The sequence below is a fragment of the Mycteria americana genome, chromosome 10 (genome assembly GCF_035582795.1).
Source record: "Mycteria americana isolate JAX WOST 10 ecotype Jacksonville Zoo and Gardens chromosome 10, USCA_MyAme_1.0, whole genome shotgun sequence".
Lineage (NCBI taxonomy): Eukaryota > Metazoa > Chordata > Aves > Ciconiiformes > Ciconiidae > Mycteria > Mycteria americana.
Window position 1 is genome coordinate 26,050,392 of NC_134374.1, and position 17,154 is coordinate 26,067,545.

At 51.2% G+C, this 17,154-nt stretch overlaps 2 protein-coding genes across 7 annotated transcripts in view; both read left to right on the top strand.

Annotated features, from left to right (window-relative positions):
* Positions 1 to 17,154, top strand: part of EDA2R (ectodysplasin A2 receptor) — a 311,154-nt gene that overhangs the window by 86,250 nt on the left and 207,750 nt on the right. The window lies entirely within an intron of this gene.
* Positions 1 to 17,154, top strand: part of OPHN1 (oligophrenin 1) — a 69,263-nt gene that overhangs the window by 41,378 nt on the left and 10,731 nt on the right. For all 6 annotated transcript variants that reach the window (XM_075513277.1, XM_075513278.1, XM_075513279.1 and 3 more), the window contains 10 exons: positions 189 to 289; positions 2,452 to 2,543; positions 2,676 to 2,754; positions 4,033 to 4,066; positions 5,887 to 5,949; positions 6,930 to 7,004; positions 9,432 to 9,516; positions 9,891 to 9,949; positions 11,471 to 11,576; positions 13,353 to 13,512. In XM_075513277.1, coding sequence (XP_075369392.1) covers positions 189 to 289; positions 2,452 to 2,543; positions 2,676 to 2,754; positions 4,033 to 4,066; positions 5,887 to 5,949; positions 6,930 to 7,004; positions 9,432 to 9,516; positions 9,891 to 9,949; positions 11,471 to 11,576; positions 13,353 to 13,512 — 854 coding nt within the window. The remainder of the gene's footprint in view (positions 1 to 188; positions 290 to 2,451; positions 2,544 to 2,675; positions 2,755 to 4,032; positions 4,067 to 5,886; positions 5,950 to 6,929; positions 7,005 to 9,431; positions 9,517 to 9,890; positions 9,950 to 11,470; positions 11,577 to 13,352; positions 13,513 to 17,154) is intronic.

Genomic DNA, 17,154 nt, shown 5'->3' on the forward strand with positions numbered 1-17,154 from the left:
TTCTCCTCCTCCTCCTCCTCTCCGCTCCGCTCTTGCCAGTGGAGACGCTGGCGAGGGAGGTGTCCCCGCGGGCCGGCAGTGTCCGTCCCCAGAGAATTGCGGACATGCGGGAAACGCCGGCCGTGCCCTGTCGGCCGCATCGAACTGAGGTGCTGTCTCTGACTCCAGCTTCCCGTGTGTTTCTGCAGGGGCGCTGGGCATCTCCTGGGTGAAATATTATTGCCAGTATGAAAAAGAGGCTAAAACCTTACGGATGACGCCCATGGACCAGAAGCCTGGAGCTAAGCAAGTGAGTTGGTTTCTTGGAGGGATGTCTGCAAACATTGACCCAGCCATCAGGTCTCACCTCCAGTCCGCCCACATCATCTCTTTCCGTACACAAACAGGCGTACAAATGCCACGTCCAGGGCGGCAGAGGCCAGCCCCGCTGTTGGGAGCAGTCGTCTGGCAGCGCCGGTCCTCAAGACGTGCTGACAGTGGGCTGGTCCCACCGCTGCGGCTGGGGAAGGGCTCCTGGCCACAGAGCGGAGGGGTGGGCTTCGTGTCCCTTCCCTGCCTGGCCGCCCGGGCCGGTGGTCTGCACCTCGTGAAGAGAAGTTTCACCTCCCTCTCTCCCAAATGACCCGAAGCCCTGCAGGGTTTGGCAGCGGAGACGCGGGTTCGTGTAATGTGAGCGTTATTCGGGCAGCGGTGACTTGCAAGTTTGGTCTAGTGTGAAATTTCTGCCTTTCTAGACAAGCTAATTTTTATATTTATCCATGCAAATGGGCGGTGAACCTGCAGCCTGGTTTGCATGTAGGCCTCTGGCAGTGATTGCCAGCACTTGAATTACTCCAGTTATTAGACGAGTGCTTCCAAAAGCAGTATTTCTCTGCCTTCGCATGTTCGCACAGTCACTGGTTTGTGATTTTGATTTCTGTTCTCAGAACTGATTACACGCGAGTGGGACTGGTGTTAGGCGAGGAGGAGAGGGCAGCAGTTGCAGCTCTAAACTGTGCAATAAGGCAACGACTTGGGGAACTGCTTCTTTCACAAAATGCTTTGGTTTTTACCAGTGAGTGATGTGTCTGGGAGTTCCCTGCAGTTCCTCGGCGTGACAGAGGAGGGGTAGGATGCAGGCGTGGATGACGGACCGTGGCTCAGAGTACAGCAAGTGCGTCCAGCTGAGTCCACCCACCCTCCTCTGCCATGGAGCAACGTCCCCCAGGGACGTCCCAGTCAGGCGTGCTGTTCTCCAGTTCGTGATCTCATGGTCTGTTCTTTGGCAGCCCTCTGCACGCTGCAGCAATAAAATAAAATGTATTTTTTGGAAGCCTTTGGCAGAGACCTTGGCAAAGAAATGTCCAGAACATTGGCTGGAGAGATCTATTGTCATCTCTGCCGTAAACACGTCTAGTAAGGCAAATTAATGCAGGTAGGGGCTTGTAAAAATGTAAATTAGTCCCCTTCCCAAACTTTTGCAGTCTGGTAGTCTGCACCTTCGGGTCGCAGCTGGCCACACAACTTCAAATGCTGCAATTACAAGGACTGCTCTTAAAAAGCCCCAAACAACCAGCACATGCACAAAACACAGCCAGGAGATTAGCGTCACGTGTAAGCCGGATATAATCTTGGAGGGGGCTGTCCTTGCCACCGGGCTGTCCTGGATCTGCTTGATCCGCTTGATCTGCTTCTGCCAGCAGTCCTGCAGGCGCAGCGGCAGCGGCAGTCAGGGTGGTGAAAGCGTTCCCGGTTTGCAGACCCAGCCCTGGGGTCTGCTTGGTTGTAAGGTCTCCTGGGTGTCTCTTCAGAGTTCCTGCAAAGTCGTGGAGATCTCACGATCGCGTTCCAAATTGACTCCGCTCTAGAGTCAGTTAATGCCCCTTTATTAAGGGGCACGAAGGCAAAGGGCCGGAGCTCAGCCCCACAGTGCCGGCCTTTCATCAGAGTGCATCGGCTCTGGGTTTGGTCAGTTAACGTTCTTCTTCTACAAGGTATTTTGTGTAAAGCTGTTTGGACCATGAATGCTACGGATAATTGGTAGCGCTCAGCAGCCCTGATAAAAATTAGGACCCAACTGTGTCAGATAGCAGACGAGCACGGTGCTGGCCTCAAAGACCAAGCGGCTGCCTCGTGAGGTTTGTTTATAGCAGCGTTCTGCTCTGTGGAGGCATACGGCTTCTCGCGGAGATACTCAGCACTTGTTTGCGGGGTAGTGCCATGACGTCTAGAACATTTTGTGGCTGAGGAGAGGAAGCCTGGCTCACAAAGCCTGTCATCTCTGTCTTTGTTGACGGTGGGAAGGCCCGTCTGTGCTGCTGGTACAAATGCCGTGGGGCCGGCAGGGCGGCCGCGGGGAGCTGCTGCTCTACGGGCAGGGCCGTGCTAGGCTGCGGCCTGAGGGTGCCCAGGAACCTGCAGTCTTCTCCTGTATTTCTTGCCTCTAATCTTGGCTTTAATTTTCTCTCCTAGGGCACCTTAGACCTGACACTGAAATCCTGCGTAAGGAGAAAGACTGACTCTATAGACAAAAGGTTTTGTTTTGACATTGAAACTAATGAAAGGTGAGATGCTTAGTATTCCAGTGGCCTCCAAACAGACGAACCCTGTAACCCTGGGTGAAATCGCATTCTGCTCTTTATTAAAACCAACTTTTGCTTCATTTTCCTGCCTGGCCCTGGGTGAACTCCGTGCAGGTCTGGGACCATCACGCTGCAGGCGCTCTCGGAAGCCAATCGACGGCTGTGGATGGAGGCCATGGACGGGAAGGAGCCGGTAAGGGCTCGGGGACGTGCGCTGCCGAGCAGTGTCCTCTGCTGGGGAGGAGCAGTGGCAGCCCTGGCAGGCTGCTCCTTGCAGCTGGTGCTTCGCTGCTGTTGCTTGCTTATTCAGGCGTCAGCTCGGCCGCTGCAAAGCCGAAATGGGGTTTTGTGCCGGTCTGCTCGCAGCACAGCTTGCAATGGGGATTTTGGTTTTCCCCCTTGAGAGCTCGGGTACGTTCCCTAGTTGTGCCAGACTGCCTAAGGACTGTGGCCTTGCTGGGTCTGGAACGCTCGGTATTTCTGGGGCTCACAACTCGCTCTCCAACCGGCGGGAAGTGATTTTTTTGTCTGTCCCCGCTCTGAGGAGCGTTTGGGAAGTCTGGCCCGTGGGAGCGGCCACCCTGCGCCAGTGTTCGCCCACCTTTCTGTGCCTGCTGGCGTTTCCCTCCTCCAGTCTGAACAAAGCACAGACTCCTGCGTTTTAGCACATTTCCTCTAAACGGACAGCGTGATGTGCAGTGCAGGAAAACCCGTTTCTGGCAGCTCCCCTTGCCTTTGGAGAGCTGCTTTCCCTGGGTGGGCTCGGCGAAGAGGGCCGGCAGTGAGCGCGCTTGCTGACCTGCTCAGGGCTGTGCGGCTGCTGATGCGGAGGTGGGACGTGGGAGCAGGGAGATGGGACGCGGGCACCCTCCGCAGCACTTTTCTCCTGCTCGTTTAAAGAGGAGAGGACGTGGGACAGTGTGGAGGGCCAGCGTGCTCGTGCTGGGCAGGCAGCGACTTCGGGGATGGCCGGGGCTCACTCACTTTGCATGATGTGTTATTAAGTATAAAGGATTTTTTATTTTCTATCAAGAATGGCACCTGCTGTTTATTATTAACAAAAAAAATACAAAATTTATTTTTGTGGGGGATGAAGGAATGTCTTGACACTTGAATTTTTAAAAGCGAGCAAACAAACAAAAAAGCCCCAGCCCTGTGTGCCAGACTGTCCAGCTGCCATTTTTACAGGGCACCTAAAGGACAAACAAAGTTTCCTGTTCAGTTTTTGGGAGACTCTTTCCTAGAAATAGTTGCTCCAGTGAAATGTAGGAAGTCGGCAAAACCTCATTTATTGTGTAGGTAATGGTATCTTGCTTAGTTATAAAATGACATTTCTTTGGGACATTGTCTTACTGTTTGTGATTGCCTTTGGGGGATTTATGGGGTGCTGCATTTTCTTTCGAAAACAAATACCGTATCATGTTGCATTATGTTTTTGTTTCTTCCTCCTCCATTCCCTCCCCTTTTCCAGATCTACCACAGTCCCATCACGAAACAGGAAGAAAGTGAGTCATTTCTGTTGCTGTTCCTCCGAGCTGCCGACGCTGTCCGGAGGTCGGGCAGTGTATTTCCTTGCAGATACACTCGTCCTCGGTTTCTGCTGAATAGGCTGCGTACTCCCTCCGTGGCGGCGGTGTAACTCCTTTCCTTTTTGTCACAGCGTCTGGTACTGAGGCTAGATAAGAATGAGCTGCAAACGGTAAAAGTGATCCATTGCAACGTGCAGTTGTTATTTAGCACTAGAACTAGCGGGACGTGGAGTTCCATTTGCACTTCTAAACCCCAAAATAACAGAGGGCAAAAAAGATCAGTGAGAGATTTTGAGGACATTTCCCTTAGCAAGGATTATAATAGGAAAGCAGAGGGGGCACTTAGCTCCCATCCCACCGCCTGGTCCCGTGTCTCCCTGCTCACAAGCAGGTGTGCCCTCCCCACCGCCCCTGCAGCCCCCGGGGCAGGCTGCCGCCCCTTCGCCTTTCCCCGCGTACAGCCCCTTACCGCAGTGGCTGAGCGTGCTGCCCTGGAAAACTCTGGGGCGTCGTTAGCTGGGTGAAAACTTGCATTCTGTATCTTAGAGCTTACTTCTATCAGCGCTCTAATTAACGTAAAAGCGTAAAAGTCAGGCTCTGACTTTAACGAGCATAGAGGTAGCGTTATAGAGGCATAAGCATGAAACCTGTTGTTTGACTGTGTTTGCATTACACGCCTGGAAAGGATGCGACTCGGTGTTTCACAAAAAGAAATACACTCTATTTTTAATAGATTAGAGCTAGAAAGACTTCAAGTCGTATTATACCACTCAGTACCAAGTACCGAGTGGATCTGTGCTTAACGGTGGCTTTACTCATTCCTGTGTTAGAGCTAAGATACCTCTGAGCTTTTCATCACCATTGCTCAGAGAAGAGAGAATAGGTACAAACAACTTGCTGAAAAGACAGTGATTCCAGAGGATTCGCCAACACAGCCTGTGCTGTGACTGGAGTTGGTCCAGATGTGTCCTGTGGCTGTTTTTTCCAGTAAAATGTTGTTTTACATTAAAAGGATAAAAAACCAAACACTCTCACTCCCCCCCAAATAACCTAAACCCAAAAAATTCCAGACCAACAACAGCGTGGTCATTTTGGAGAAATTCAGTATAAATGTTTGCACTGAACAGAAAGATATTTCCCGTTATAACTTGGACAATGCTTTCAGATATCCCAGAAAAATTAGCAGAAGTAGTAGTGTGATAACAGAAGTAGAAATACATGCATAGAAAAAAGTCCTGACTTTCTACCTGCTTCGTGATGCCTGCAAGACAGGCACAGAGATGGTCTGTGGTTAATTGGCTGGAACAAAACCCTGTGTTCTGCTTTACCCAGCGTATCGAGCTCTATTGTTTTTGCTTTTTAATCTAGCCAAGTAGATAAGCAGAAATTACACGATCCTATGATGTGGAAGAGCTTTAACTGCAGATTTTGCAGTGCTCTGGAGATGATTAATCAACTCCTTATCAGACACAAATTCACATGTGGCAGGACCCTGATTTATGCTTTTATTATTAAAGACAGAAAGGGGGTAGGGAGCAATGCTGTAACTCAAAATAGACTCAAGGAAAAACGGAGGACATACGGAACTAGTAATTCCTTCTCAGGATTTAAAGAATGCCTGTGTTTTCATGGAGAGATGCACACGATGCAGGTGCACGTGTGAGCCCGGCTGTGCGCCGGGGCACTCCGCTTTGTGTGCCGAGCAGGGTCTGGGTGCGGGGCCTTCCCAGAGGTTTTCCATGGGGAGCTCCGTGCTGGAGCTCAGCAGCTAACACTGCTTCTCTTGTTTGAAACAGTGGAGCTGAACGAGGTCGGCTTCAAGTTTGTACGGAAGTGCATCAACGCAGTGGAAACGAAGGGTAAGGTGCCGGCCGTGGCATCAGGAGGTGCCGCCGTCCTGGCACGCGTGGCTCCCCGCGGCCTGGAACGGTGTGGCATTTTCTGCAGCACAGCGCTGTCAGTTCGCAGTCGAAGTCTCGTGCCATTGACTGAAGAACGCGTGTCAGGGAGCAGAAATCCCACGCGGTCTGCAATGTCGTTATACCAAATTCCGGTTAGGACTGAATTTCCACCTTTATCCTGTTTTCATTCATCGGTTTCTCACCTTTGGCTCTGAGAAAACTCACTTAGGCAGAAGGAGAACAGCTCTGGAAGTCTCTCTACTGGGGGGACGGGGAGGGGGTAGCCGGGGTACAGGCTTATTCTGACCCGTTTTGTTAAAAGCGGCAGGACGGAGGCAGGCTGGTGGGTGACCGCTCACCCTCGGTCTCCCGCGAAGCGCCCAGCCTGTGCCGGTGTACGTGGCTGGCGTGGGCTGCGGGCCGAAGAGAAGTCGCTCTGTAAGAGCGGGGCCGCGGGCTGCCGCAGGGAGAGGGGCCGGTTTCGTTCCCAGAACCGCTGGGGGCTGTGGCCGGGGCCCGCCGCCGCGGGGAGCAGCAGGGCGAGGGACGCTCCTCACGGAGCCGGGCAAACACAGCGGTCCTCTCTCCCGACGTTGGCTAACGTCCTCAGCGAGCCTGCCTGAAGGCGTTTGCCTTCTGCGGCAGTTTGAAGCGATCCGCGTTGAAGCAGCGCTCGTTCCAGAAATGGCGGATTTAGGCAGGGAGGGCTTGCCAGCTCCAGCGCGGGTTCACGCGTGGGGCGGCGGGGCCGGCAGAAGGTGCGCGACCCGGCCGCGCTGGGGCCGAGCCCGCGGGCCGCGGGGGGCAGAGCCCGGGGGCCCGGGGCGGAGCCGTCCCGGCGCGGCGGCGGCTGGCGAGGAGCGCCACTAGATGGGGCTTTGGGCCTTCCAGCGGCGGGGAAGGGCCCTGCTGACGCGCTGTGGCTTTCTCCTGCCTAGGGATCACCACGGAGGGCATCTACCGGACCGTTGGCAGCAACATTCAGGTGCAGAAGTTGCTGAATGCCTTTTTTGGTAAGAATTAATTATTCCGTGCAGCTAGATTGTCCTGCTTTTGTGGTGTTTAAGAGGGACAGAGAGGGTCGGGTTTCACAGGGAGAAACGTCCAGCGCGGCTGTTGGTCCCTGTGGCCCCTCCGAGGCCCGTCTTCCCCTCCTTTTCGGAGCTTTTTTCTGCAACCCGCTCTGTTGCCTCTCCCTTTAAACTGCGTGTTTGTGTTTGTGGTGCAACCTGCGTTTTAAGTTAAGTGAGCAGCAGCGAGATAAAGCGAGGCCGTGACCCTGGAGCAGCGGGGACAAGCCTTTTCCCATCATGTGCTAAAAATATTCAGGCGTTTTGGAGTCATGTGCTGGGGACGTGTTCCTGCCACAGGCCCGGGGCACGGGACATCGGCCAAAGGGAGATGAGCCCTCGCCCTCTCTTCCGCTGCCTGCAGGGCCCGCAGCTCCCAGTCTGAGGCCGTTGGGAGCTCCCGGTCGAGCCGTGGCGGCAGCGGAGGGGCCGTGGACAGCAGGGCTGCACGTGCCATCGGGCGCACGTGGCACGGGTTTGCCAGCGTCGCCCGACAGTCGAGCAACGGCAAGAATCATTGCTCGCCCGGCCGCCACGACTCCTTTCCCTCGATAACAGCCTGTGTCCCCATTCTTATTTAGGCAGCGCAAATGAGAACCAGACCTGAAGGTCGGCACTCGTTAATTAGCGTGCGGGATCCTGAGGGTCCCAGCGTTCGGGCAGCCCCTCCTGCAGCACCGCTGCCAGGGAACTCGCCCGGCCGATGCTGTTCGTGGGGAGGTGCCTTGTCCCGCAGACCCACCACGGCCCCCTCCTAAACCAGCCCCCGCAGACAAGCTCGGGGGGACGCTTTTCCTCAGTAGGCTATCGCAGAGAGCTATGCCGGGAAGGTGGCCTCCGCAGGGAGGCCGTTACCCTGGTTTAAGGTTTTCACCCGGAAGGACTGGGATACCTCACCGTATGCAATGTATACGTTAATAAGTCAATGTATGCATTGCTGCTGTAAGCCTTTCTGCGCACTGAATCTTGTATTTCATACAATCATGTAAACCGGTGGGTAGTCTTTATACGAGACACGGTTAAACAACCTGCAGCAGGTCGTGGGGCTCAGCAGCGTTGCTCTGTGCCGGGACAGGCGCTGCCAGGCTGGGACCTGGCTGAGGCCATCGTGCCCCTGCCCCGTGGCATGTGTGGGCCAGGGCAGGCTGCGAGCCCCTTAGGTGAGCCCCGAGGGTCGGTCTCCCGCATGCCCAAAGGCTGAGCCCTCCTCACCGTCCCTGCCCGAGGGGCTGGAGCTCAGGGCAGAAAGTACGTTTACAGTGATACTGCGTGTCTCGGGCTCGCACCAGCTCCCTGCGCAGGCATTAGTGTAGTAGTCAAAGGCATTTACTATTGTTTTTTACTATTGTTTTTTACTATTTTTTTTTACTATTGTTTGCTATTGCTTTTACTATTGTTGTTGTTTATTAAAACGGCTGGTTTGTGCTGACATATAGCTGTACCCAATTCCTGTGGAGCCACGACTTCAGACAGCTATCCAGTTACGCTCGCCTGATGACTAATTACTTAGCCTAAGTTTTTATTGCTTCTTGATTCTCACCCTCCCTGTGAGTAGCTCCGTGGTTTTCTCCTCTGAACCCCACCAGTGAGTGGCTTTTCGTTTTATTTATATGCATTGGTCTGGTTGACCACTTACCACCCCACTGTGTACGAACTCACGATGGAAAGGCCAACAACACAGAAATAACTGCTGCAGAAGGATTTCATCCTGAACTTCAGTAAGGAGATAGATTTTTTTTTTTTTCTCCTTAGTCCTATTTCTTTTTAAAAATAAATCATGTGGTTTATTTCTTTAGTCCAGCTGCCCCCCATCCGCCAACCATGTCCTTTACTTCATCATACCACAGAAATGATGTGGTTGTTTGGTGAGGGTAGGCAGGAGCAAAGTGTACTTCCACACTGCTGTGCCACCTCCTCTGAGCTCCCTCCTCTCCATGCAGCGAGAAGGAATATTTCCATAACAGCCTTCAGGGGAGTAGCTGTGAAGGAGAGATTGGAGGTGGACACTTAGATTACTTTGGATATCAGAAAGCTTGTCTTGGATCTGTTGAAATGTGTTGTTTCTGCCAGTCTTGGCTGTGCTGGGAAAAAAACAAACTATAGAGAATATGCCCTCACTAACCTTTCACCACTGCTTAAATGTTACCTTCTGCTTCGTCCTTTGTCCCTAGTTAGCAGTGCTCCTCAGCCTCTCCAAAATATTGACGCTGGTACCGTGGTTCTGCTTTTCCCAACCGTGAGAATCAGCAGCTTTCTTCACCTGCTGCTGTAGCTTCGTTTGTCTCGAGAGCATATCCTCCCCGGGAGCGTGCTATTTATTAACAGCCTCAAAATGGACCTTATTTTAAAGCCATTTTGTTCTTCCTCCAGATCCAAAATGTCCAGGGGACGTGGATCTCCAAAGCGGCGACTGGGACATCAAGACGATTACCAGCTCACTGAAGTTTTATCTCAGGTAGCACTGCAGGTCACGCCTGCCCTGAGCGGGCAAGGGAGCTTGGGGCTGATCCAGGTGAAAAGCGGAGTGAACTGCCAGATGTTAACATCTGGCTGTTGGAAAGGGCAAAGAAGGGACAAAGGCTTTGGGCAGAGGAATGGAATTTTTTTTTTTTTGGAATTATTATTTTTTTTTTTTTAGAAATATGCCTGTTGTAGAAACCCCACATCCTATGGGGAAAGCTGTTTAAATAATACTGGCTGGGGGGGGAGATGCCACACGGAACCGGGGGTGCTGGAGGGCGAGCAGGTTTGCCGGTCGGTCCTTCAAGACCAGTCGCGAGTGGGTCACGCTGCCCTGCCAGAGCTCAGTTTTCTTTCTGGTTATTGCAGGAACCTGTCTGAACCCGTCATGACATACAAGCTCCACAAAGAGTTGGTCCTGGCTGCCAGTAAGTCCCGCAGCGGCCCTGCCGACGGTCCCTCGCCCTGCCCTCCCCAGCCAGCGTGCATCAAACTCACTTGACAGAGCTCTGCCAGCCCGGCACGGGGGGGTCCGGCCGCTTCCCCCTGTAGAAGGAGGAGCAGCCCTCTCTTCTGAGTGCTTAATTGTGCAAGGGAGGTGGTGGTATTTCTTCCCTTCTTTCCTTTGCTATTGCAGTGCTCCTCCCTCTAACAGGGTTTCATGCTCGCGGAGGGTCTGGAGAGCCAGGGGATGTCAACTAACTTGAAATCAGCACAAGTGCTCCAGAAGAATTGTTTCTCGATAATATTAATGTATTTATGTTAAAACCTGTGAGGGAATGGGATGTGCCATTGCCACACAGATAGATAGGTGCTCCCTTTAGGTCGTGAAATTTGTCCTGGGAAGTTGAATCCAAAGTTTACCGGTACATGAAAGATGTTTTTCTGCTGCAGCTCTTGGGACTGAGCCACAGCCAGTATTAATGGAGATCAGCCAAGTAACATGGGTACGCTGACTGGGCATCCCCTGTGCTAAAGCGGCCAGTCCTCGGCTGTCCTGTTGTTACGGCCATTTCAAATAAGCCATAATAATTCTGAACTGGCTGCATCCTCAGAGTGTGTGGAGAGCCAGCATGCTGAGATGGAGACTAGAGGGGTACAGGGAGTTGGTCATCTCCCTCAGCGTGAGAGTGCTGGCATTTGGAAATTTATGGCACACTCAGAAACACTTTGGATTAAAGCATCCTTCACACCTCCGTGCCTCCTTGAAGTCAACAGGAGGGTAGGAGAGCACCCGCCTCTCCTCAGTTGGGACCTCTGGAGAATTAATAACACTTGTTCTTTCTTGGAAAGGAAAATTTTCCACCATCTACTGATTGTGCTCAAGCCCAAGATTTATTAGTTTCAGAACTGGTTAAACCAATGATGGCTGGTTATGTGCAAAACTATAATCCCTTCCCTACTCTCCCTCAGAAACTTGCACCATTAAGCTTCCCAGCTACCAAGATCCCACATTATTCTTTTCACACCAAGTATTTTATTGTTTCTTCATTATTTATGCTTCTAAGGGTGACCTCTTTGGGTCAGGGACTCAATTTTTTTCCCTACAGGACATTTTACCGCGTTGTTCAGTGTTACAGCTCTCTGGGCTAATAAGATACCTAGCAGAGAGGCCGTGTGTTCCCCGGGTGTGCGGGGCGAGGGTGCGAAGGGGAGTACCCGGTCATGCCCAGCCTGTTTCCTTGGCCGTGCTCAGAGGCAGAGTGCGACCCTGAGCTCCCTTTCAAGCTTCATTTCTCCCTCTTTCCACTTCATTTTGTTTCTCACAATGATTACCCTGTTGCTATGTAATCTCACTTTCCTTTTGCTTCCCATCACCGAGTTTGGCCAGCCAACCCTACATTGCAGAAGGAACAGCTCCCACGGATTTTCTTGGGCTTTATCTTTCTCTTATGTATTTATTTTGAAAGTGGTGGGCACAAACTTTTCTTTGTGTTACTTCTTTCCAGAATCTGAGAACCTGGATTACAGGCTGGGAGCCATTCACGCACTGGTCTATAAACTACCTGACAAGAACAGAGAGATGTTAGAGCTCCTCATACAACACCTCGTCAAGTAAGCAGACGTTTTTGTCTAAAGCCAAAGTAAGGGGAATAATGGAATCAGCAGAACAAGCCTTTTTTTGTAGCAGTTTTGCAAAATTGTATCCACCAGAGTCCCGCTAGGAATTTACATTTGGACTGCACAAATGGTATGATTATCCTTGCTACCCACTGCATTAAGTGATGCTTCCCTTTCTAATTGCCACTTTCATCCCCTTTCTGACAAGCACCAAGCAGGAAATAATTTTAAAATGAAAATACCCTCTGACAGCAGAGCTGTAGGTTGCCACCTCTCAGTCCAGTTAACAAGAACATTAGGTCTGGGGTTTGGGAACGGCTGCAGGACCTGTGCCCACGGGCTGAATGCAAAGCATGCTTTGGTTTTATCTCCAGCTCTATGGATTCAATGTCCTGAGCCCTTAGAGCAGCACGAAGGCTTGACCGTGTCAGTCTCTGCTCTCATACAGGTGTTTTGGATGCTTGGCGGCACTGAGCAGTGCTGCTTCCACGTGCTTCCAGCAGTGAGCCCCTGAAAAAGTCTGTTACGTGATGATAATGGCGCTAGCACTGCACTGGGAAATGGGTATTTTCCTGCCTCCTTGTCACACCGAATGCGAAGGCTCAGTGTGGAAGCTCTGCCCTCTCCACCCCAGGGAGGAGCAGGGGCAAAGCAGGGAGAGAGGCTTGTGGCGAGCCATGCTGAAGCTCAAAAGCCAGGGAGCAATGTGTGTGCAGGTCAGGGAGGACCAGGGCTTGCAGAAGCAATGGCTTTCGTGTGACCGGGCCCGCTTCGGACCTTTGGAGGAGTCGTTTTGAAAACTGGACCGTTTCAGAAATAAGCAGGGCTGATCTGGATTGTCACGCCCTGACACTCGAAGGCGAGCGCTTGGCCCTCGGTGCCGTGCCCCCTGTTTGGGGCGAGGAGGGCTGGCTGGGGGATCCTGCCTGCCATCTGGTTCCAGCCTTTCATGCATGTGTTTGTGTGGTTTTTAGAGACCTTTCTGCGTAAGTGGCAGAGCTGAGAGTGTCTGGCATGCAGTCCAATGAAGCTCTCCTTGTGGTCACTGTGTTTATTCCTTAAAGTGTTCACACTTAAATTCTGTCCCCCCTCCCCTTCGTGCTGACAGAAACCTCCTTAACACCAGAGCTAGAGGGCAAAGCCAGAATTCAGTACATGTCAGCAGCAGAGTCTCTCTCCTCTGGTCCACCTCTGGAAACAGGTAGTGCCCACCTCGGTGGTTAGTACTGCCATCGGTGCTGCTCCGCAGGCTTGCAGGCTCCTCCAAGGCTTGAAGGCTGCTGGACAGAGAGCGCTCTGTTCTGGGAAAACAGTGGTTCTTCCAGGAAGAAGATGCTGTGTAGAGATTTACTGAAAACCTCCAAAGTGTGCTCCCTGCATTCAGTCCTCCTCCTTCAGAGAGAGGAAAAATTAAAGCCAAAGTTTTGGATAAATAGGATATTCCGATTTAAATGATTCCTTTTTTGTATGTGTTGCACAGATGACTTTTGCTTGCAGAGTTAAAAGATGAGCGAGGAGTGGGAAGGGATCAAATAAAAATGCTGTCAGCATGTTGCTCTCCCAAACAGTTGTCCTAGCCAAACGTGTGTGCCGTAACCAGAGACACGTTTTACCTCTGGTAGGGTTGGGAAACAAATTCTGCTGAAACAAAATGAAGAGAATTGAATGACTGATTCTTACCGTGTCCTTTTTTTATTGCTTGGAATAAGATCTGCTTGAAAAAAACCAAACCGACCCAAAACCTGTTCCTTCTTTCCCTCCTCTCCGCAGCATATGTGAGCACAGCCGAGAGAATCTGATGTCACCGTCCAACATGGGGGTGATATTTGGACCTACCCTCATGCGAGCACAGGAGGACACCGTGGCGGCGATGATGAACATCAAGTTCCAAAACATAGTGGTCGAGATCCTCATCGAGCACTTTGGGAAGGTACTGGAGGCAGCCGCGGCAGCGGCTCCGCGCAGCTCCCGCCTGCTCCACCGTGGTCCCGCACGCTGTTGCTGTGGCAACGCTGCACAGCTCCGGCTCCTTTTTCTGGAGTCTCCTGAGGGGCTGGGGTTTTTATATAATACACTCTTCTGAAATGCTTCAGAAGGAAACAAAAAGTGTAGCAGATACGTTCCTCACCGTTGCCTTTAGCTAGTTCTGAAGGAGACCCTCCGTCTAGGGATTTTTGCTTCTCCTTTTAAATAAGGGGAATCTTTATTGAAAAAAAAAACCCTGTTCTATGCCTGGACATTACAGGACTTTACTCTTTCCTTTGCTGAAGACAGGAGCTCGACCAGAGCCTAACTAGTTTCTGTGGGCACAGTCCAAGATGAGACCCTATACAACTATTAATACAGGGGAAAAAAAACCCCAAAGCAGACAAGTATTGAAGGGTTGATGAAAATAATTCCGCTGTGCATACGACCTGTTCAGATCCAGGTGTAGGGATGGCGTGGGCAAGCCTGGGGAGGGGAGCTGCTGCCTGGGGCTGAGCAGTCGGAGAAGACTTCAGCAAGCGGCCGGTGGCTGTTGCGTTGGGGCGGTGCTGGGCACAGGGCGGTGCACCCTGGCGAGGCTCCGCTCGCCTCTCATGGGGTCTTTGCTGGATATTTTTGTCCGAGAGCATTGCCTAAATGCACAGTCTGGATTAGTCCGCTGCGGTGGGTGCTGAAGATTCACATGCAGACAACAGCTTTTTGTCATGTGGCGTTTTGTCTCCTGACGGAAAGCAGCATATTCCACTCTCTTCTGCATTAGCGCTTTCTCCTCGTGATATCTGATACAGTGGCTTAGGGTTTTCAGGGTGGCTGGAGGATGATAGAGCTCTATGTTAATATTTAAAAACTTGAGCCGCGTTTGCATTCAGGTCAGCGTGCCAGGGAGCAGATTGCTTTCCTGATAACAGCACTGGGTTCGAAGGGGTGAGTTTGGTCCTTCAGCTTTTCATAATACCTTGAATAATACCGTATTACCTTTTCACATTACAAAGTGTCCAGGCAATCTCTTATGTCTTAGAGGTAGGGAAAGTTTGAAGCCATCCTTTAAAGGCTGTTGTTTGCTGTGAGGAGGATGGAGTAGCGCTGCCAGCAGACAGGGCAGCACATGTGCAGAAGTGAAGCTCCCTTTTCGGGAAAGGAAGAGGAGGCCAAAGCTGAAAGAGCAGGGCTCTTGCAAAAGTGGATGTGGAGTCGGAGCAACCAGATGGGGACCAGATGGGTGCCGTGGGAGTCGGTTGCGGTGCTGAAGGTTGAAACCAGAGAAACGGCATGAAAGAGCTCACAGAGACTTTTGAGTATCCACACAAGAAGCTCATGAAAATCACAAGCTGGTTTCTTTGTAGGTCTCTGCAAACACTTTAAATAAGTTCCCACAGCAAAACAGGGAATCGTTTGTGTGCTGGGGTCCTCGTGCAGCTTGCTCCAGAACTGAGCCTCTGTCCTCCCCTCTTGGACAGCCTGCGGTGCAGACTGAGTCAACACACGATTCACACTGCCACCTCTAAGAGCTGGAATTAAATCTTTAATTAAGCCAGACATCTCTTTGCTTGCTTTTCATTTCTTCAGTGATAAGGTTAAGTTAGTAACATTTATTAGATTGAGCTAGTACATTTATTAGATTGAGCTTGTAAGTTCAGCATCAGCGCTGACAGCTTCTTCAGCTCACACATGAGCAAACACTCTAAATGAGTCTGGAGGAAGAGAGAGATGGTTTATATAGTGCAATATGAAGACTCTAAGGACAAAGTAACTATTCATTAAGTCTTTGTGGATAATTACTGTTTCCACAGCTTATATTTCAGTGCCATGGTTAAATTAAATAAGTTGATCACTCTGGAAACACCTTCTTCATTGTACAAACCTTCTAAATATGAGGGTCTGTCAATATCTTTGTACCTTCAAGTTGTTTAACTTGGATTTTCATTTAGAAGGCAGAAGAAAAGCAGAGGCTGCACCCACATCTTAAAAAAAAGTAGTTTGCGGGGGGTTGTAGCATGGTTTTCAGATGTTGAAAAGCATCTCGTGAAAACAGCGTTCTGTGGTACTGTATAAGCATCCATGGGGAAGTTAACACTTTTTTTCTTTAAAAAACAATATTGGACACTTGTCAATATATAGGAGTGAGGTTGATGTTTCAAAAAAATTGCCCTGCTGCAGGTAGACCTTTGCCATTTTAATAATACATGAGCTGCTGCTTTTAAATCCTGGGCTGTTAATGTCACAGCAAATTCCTCTGAATCCAGGCAGGGGGAACGCACCGGACCTTGTTATTCTGGAGTGGAGAAAAGGTACTGGCCCTGCAAAGGGCAGAGCCCCTCTCGGCATTTAGCATCAGCAGCCACGCCGGGTCACCGAATCGGGAAGGACAAGCAGCTGAAACGACGAGATCGGGGTTGGGAGCTCGTCTGGGTCGTTGCCCTGCATGCCGCAAGAGCAGCTGCAGAGCGTGTCGTTCCTCTCCCTTGAGGCAGAGCAGGGCAGGCAAAGTCAGGAGCAAAGCCCGGGTACCAGCACGCTGTCCTTAGACCGAGCCTGCTGAGTGAAAGCCTGGGCAGACCAGGCTAGGCGCAGCTCCGGTCCGGCCTTGCCCCTGCGCCGGCCCAGCAGGAGAGGTGTGGGGACCCCGGCTGCGGAGATGGCCGGTGCCCACCCTCGCCGTGGTACGCGCTACCTGGTCTCTGGGATCAAGAAGGTTAACGGGGGGGCGTGTTTTTCTCTCTCATCCCCCATCTTGATTTCCCAGAACTGCTCTTGGGCTGGGAGAAGAAAGAACATGCTTTTGGTTTAAATTACAAAAATGGCATACTTAATCAAATCAGAATGTTAATTTCTTCATTTAAAAATTTTTCTGGGTGACACGATAAAATTGTTCTTCTGTAACAAAGCGTGCGCTGAGGGAGCGGTGGCCCTGCTTGTCGGTTGGGTCTGGTGGGAGCTCTCGTCCTCTGGGCTTGAGCCGTCTCCTGCCGACAGCCAGGAAGGGACCGGCTCCGCGTTCTCCTGGGACGGGCAGCACAGCCTCGGGTCTTGGCAGCCTGTGCCACCGCGTTCGTAGTAACTCACTCTTTAAAGCCTGATATAAATTCAGTTAATATCAACGGGAAAAACACAAGAGTAGTTGGGTTTGGTCCTTAATGTGGTGTTTCAGATCTTCAAGAGACTGCCCGGAGGCTTAATTCTTTCTCAGCTCTTAAAAAAAGCACTGATAAACAAGAAACTCTGAATTAAACCCGACCAAATAGGTGCCATGTGACCAGTGAGAAAAGGAGGTAAAACTCCTTAGCAGCATTGTTTTTATGCCAGTATTTCATCCAAGATAATTTCATAGTGCTACACACTGCATTGTAAGCCAAGAGCTGAAGGGATTTTTAGCGTTAAATCTAAAACCATGCGGTGGTTTGTTCGGGTGCTTTCTGTAGATTGTATCGCCTCACTGGTGTGGAAATCTTGATGTTTTCTCAGAAACTGTCAGCTTCAAAGCTTCCTTCATCTGCTGCGGGATAATTTGCTTCTACACATTTTGTCTGTATTTGTGATTTTGCCGCGTTAATTAGCTTAGCGCTGCAGTTGCCGCAGTGGGTGTGCA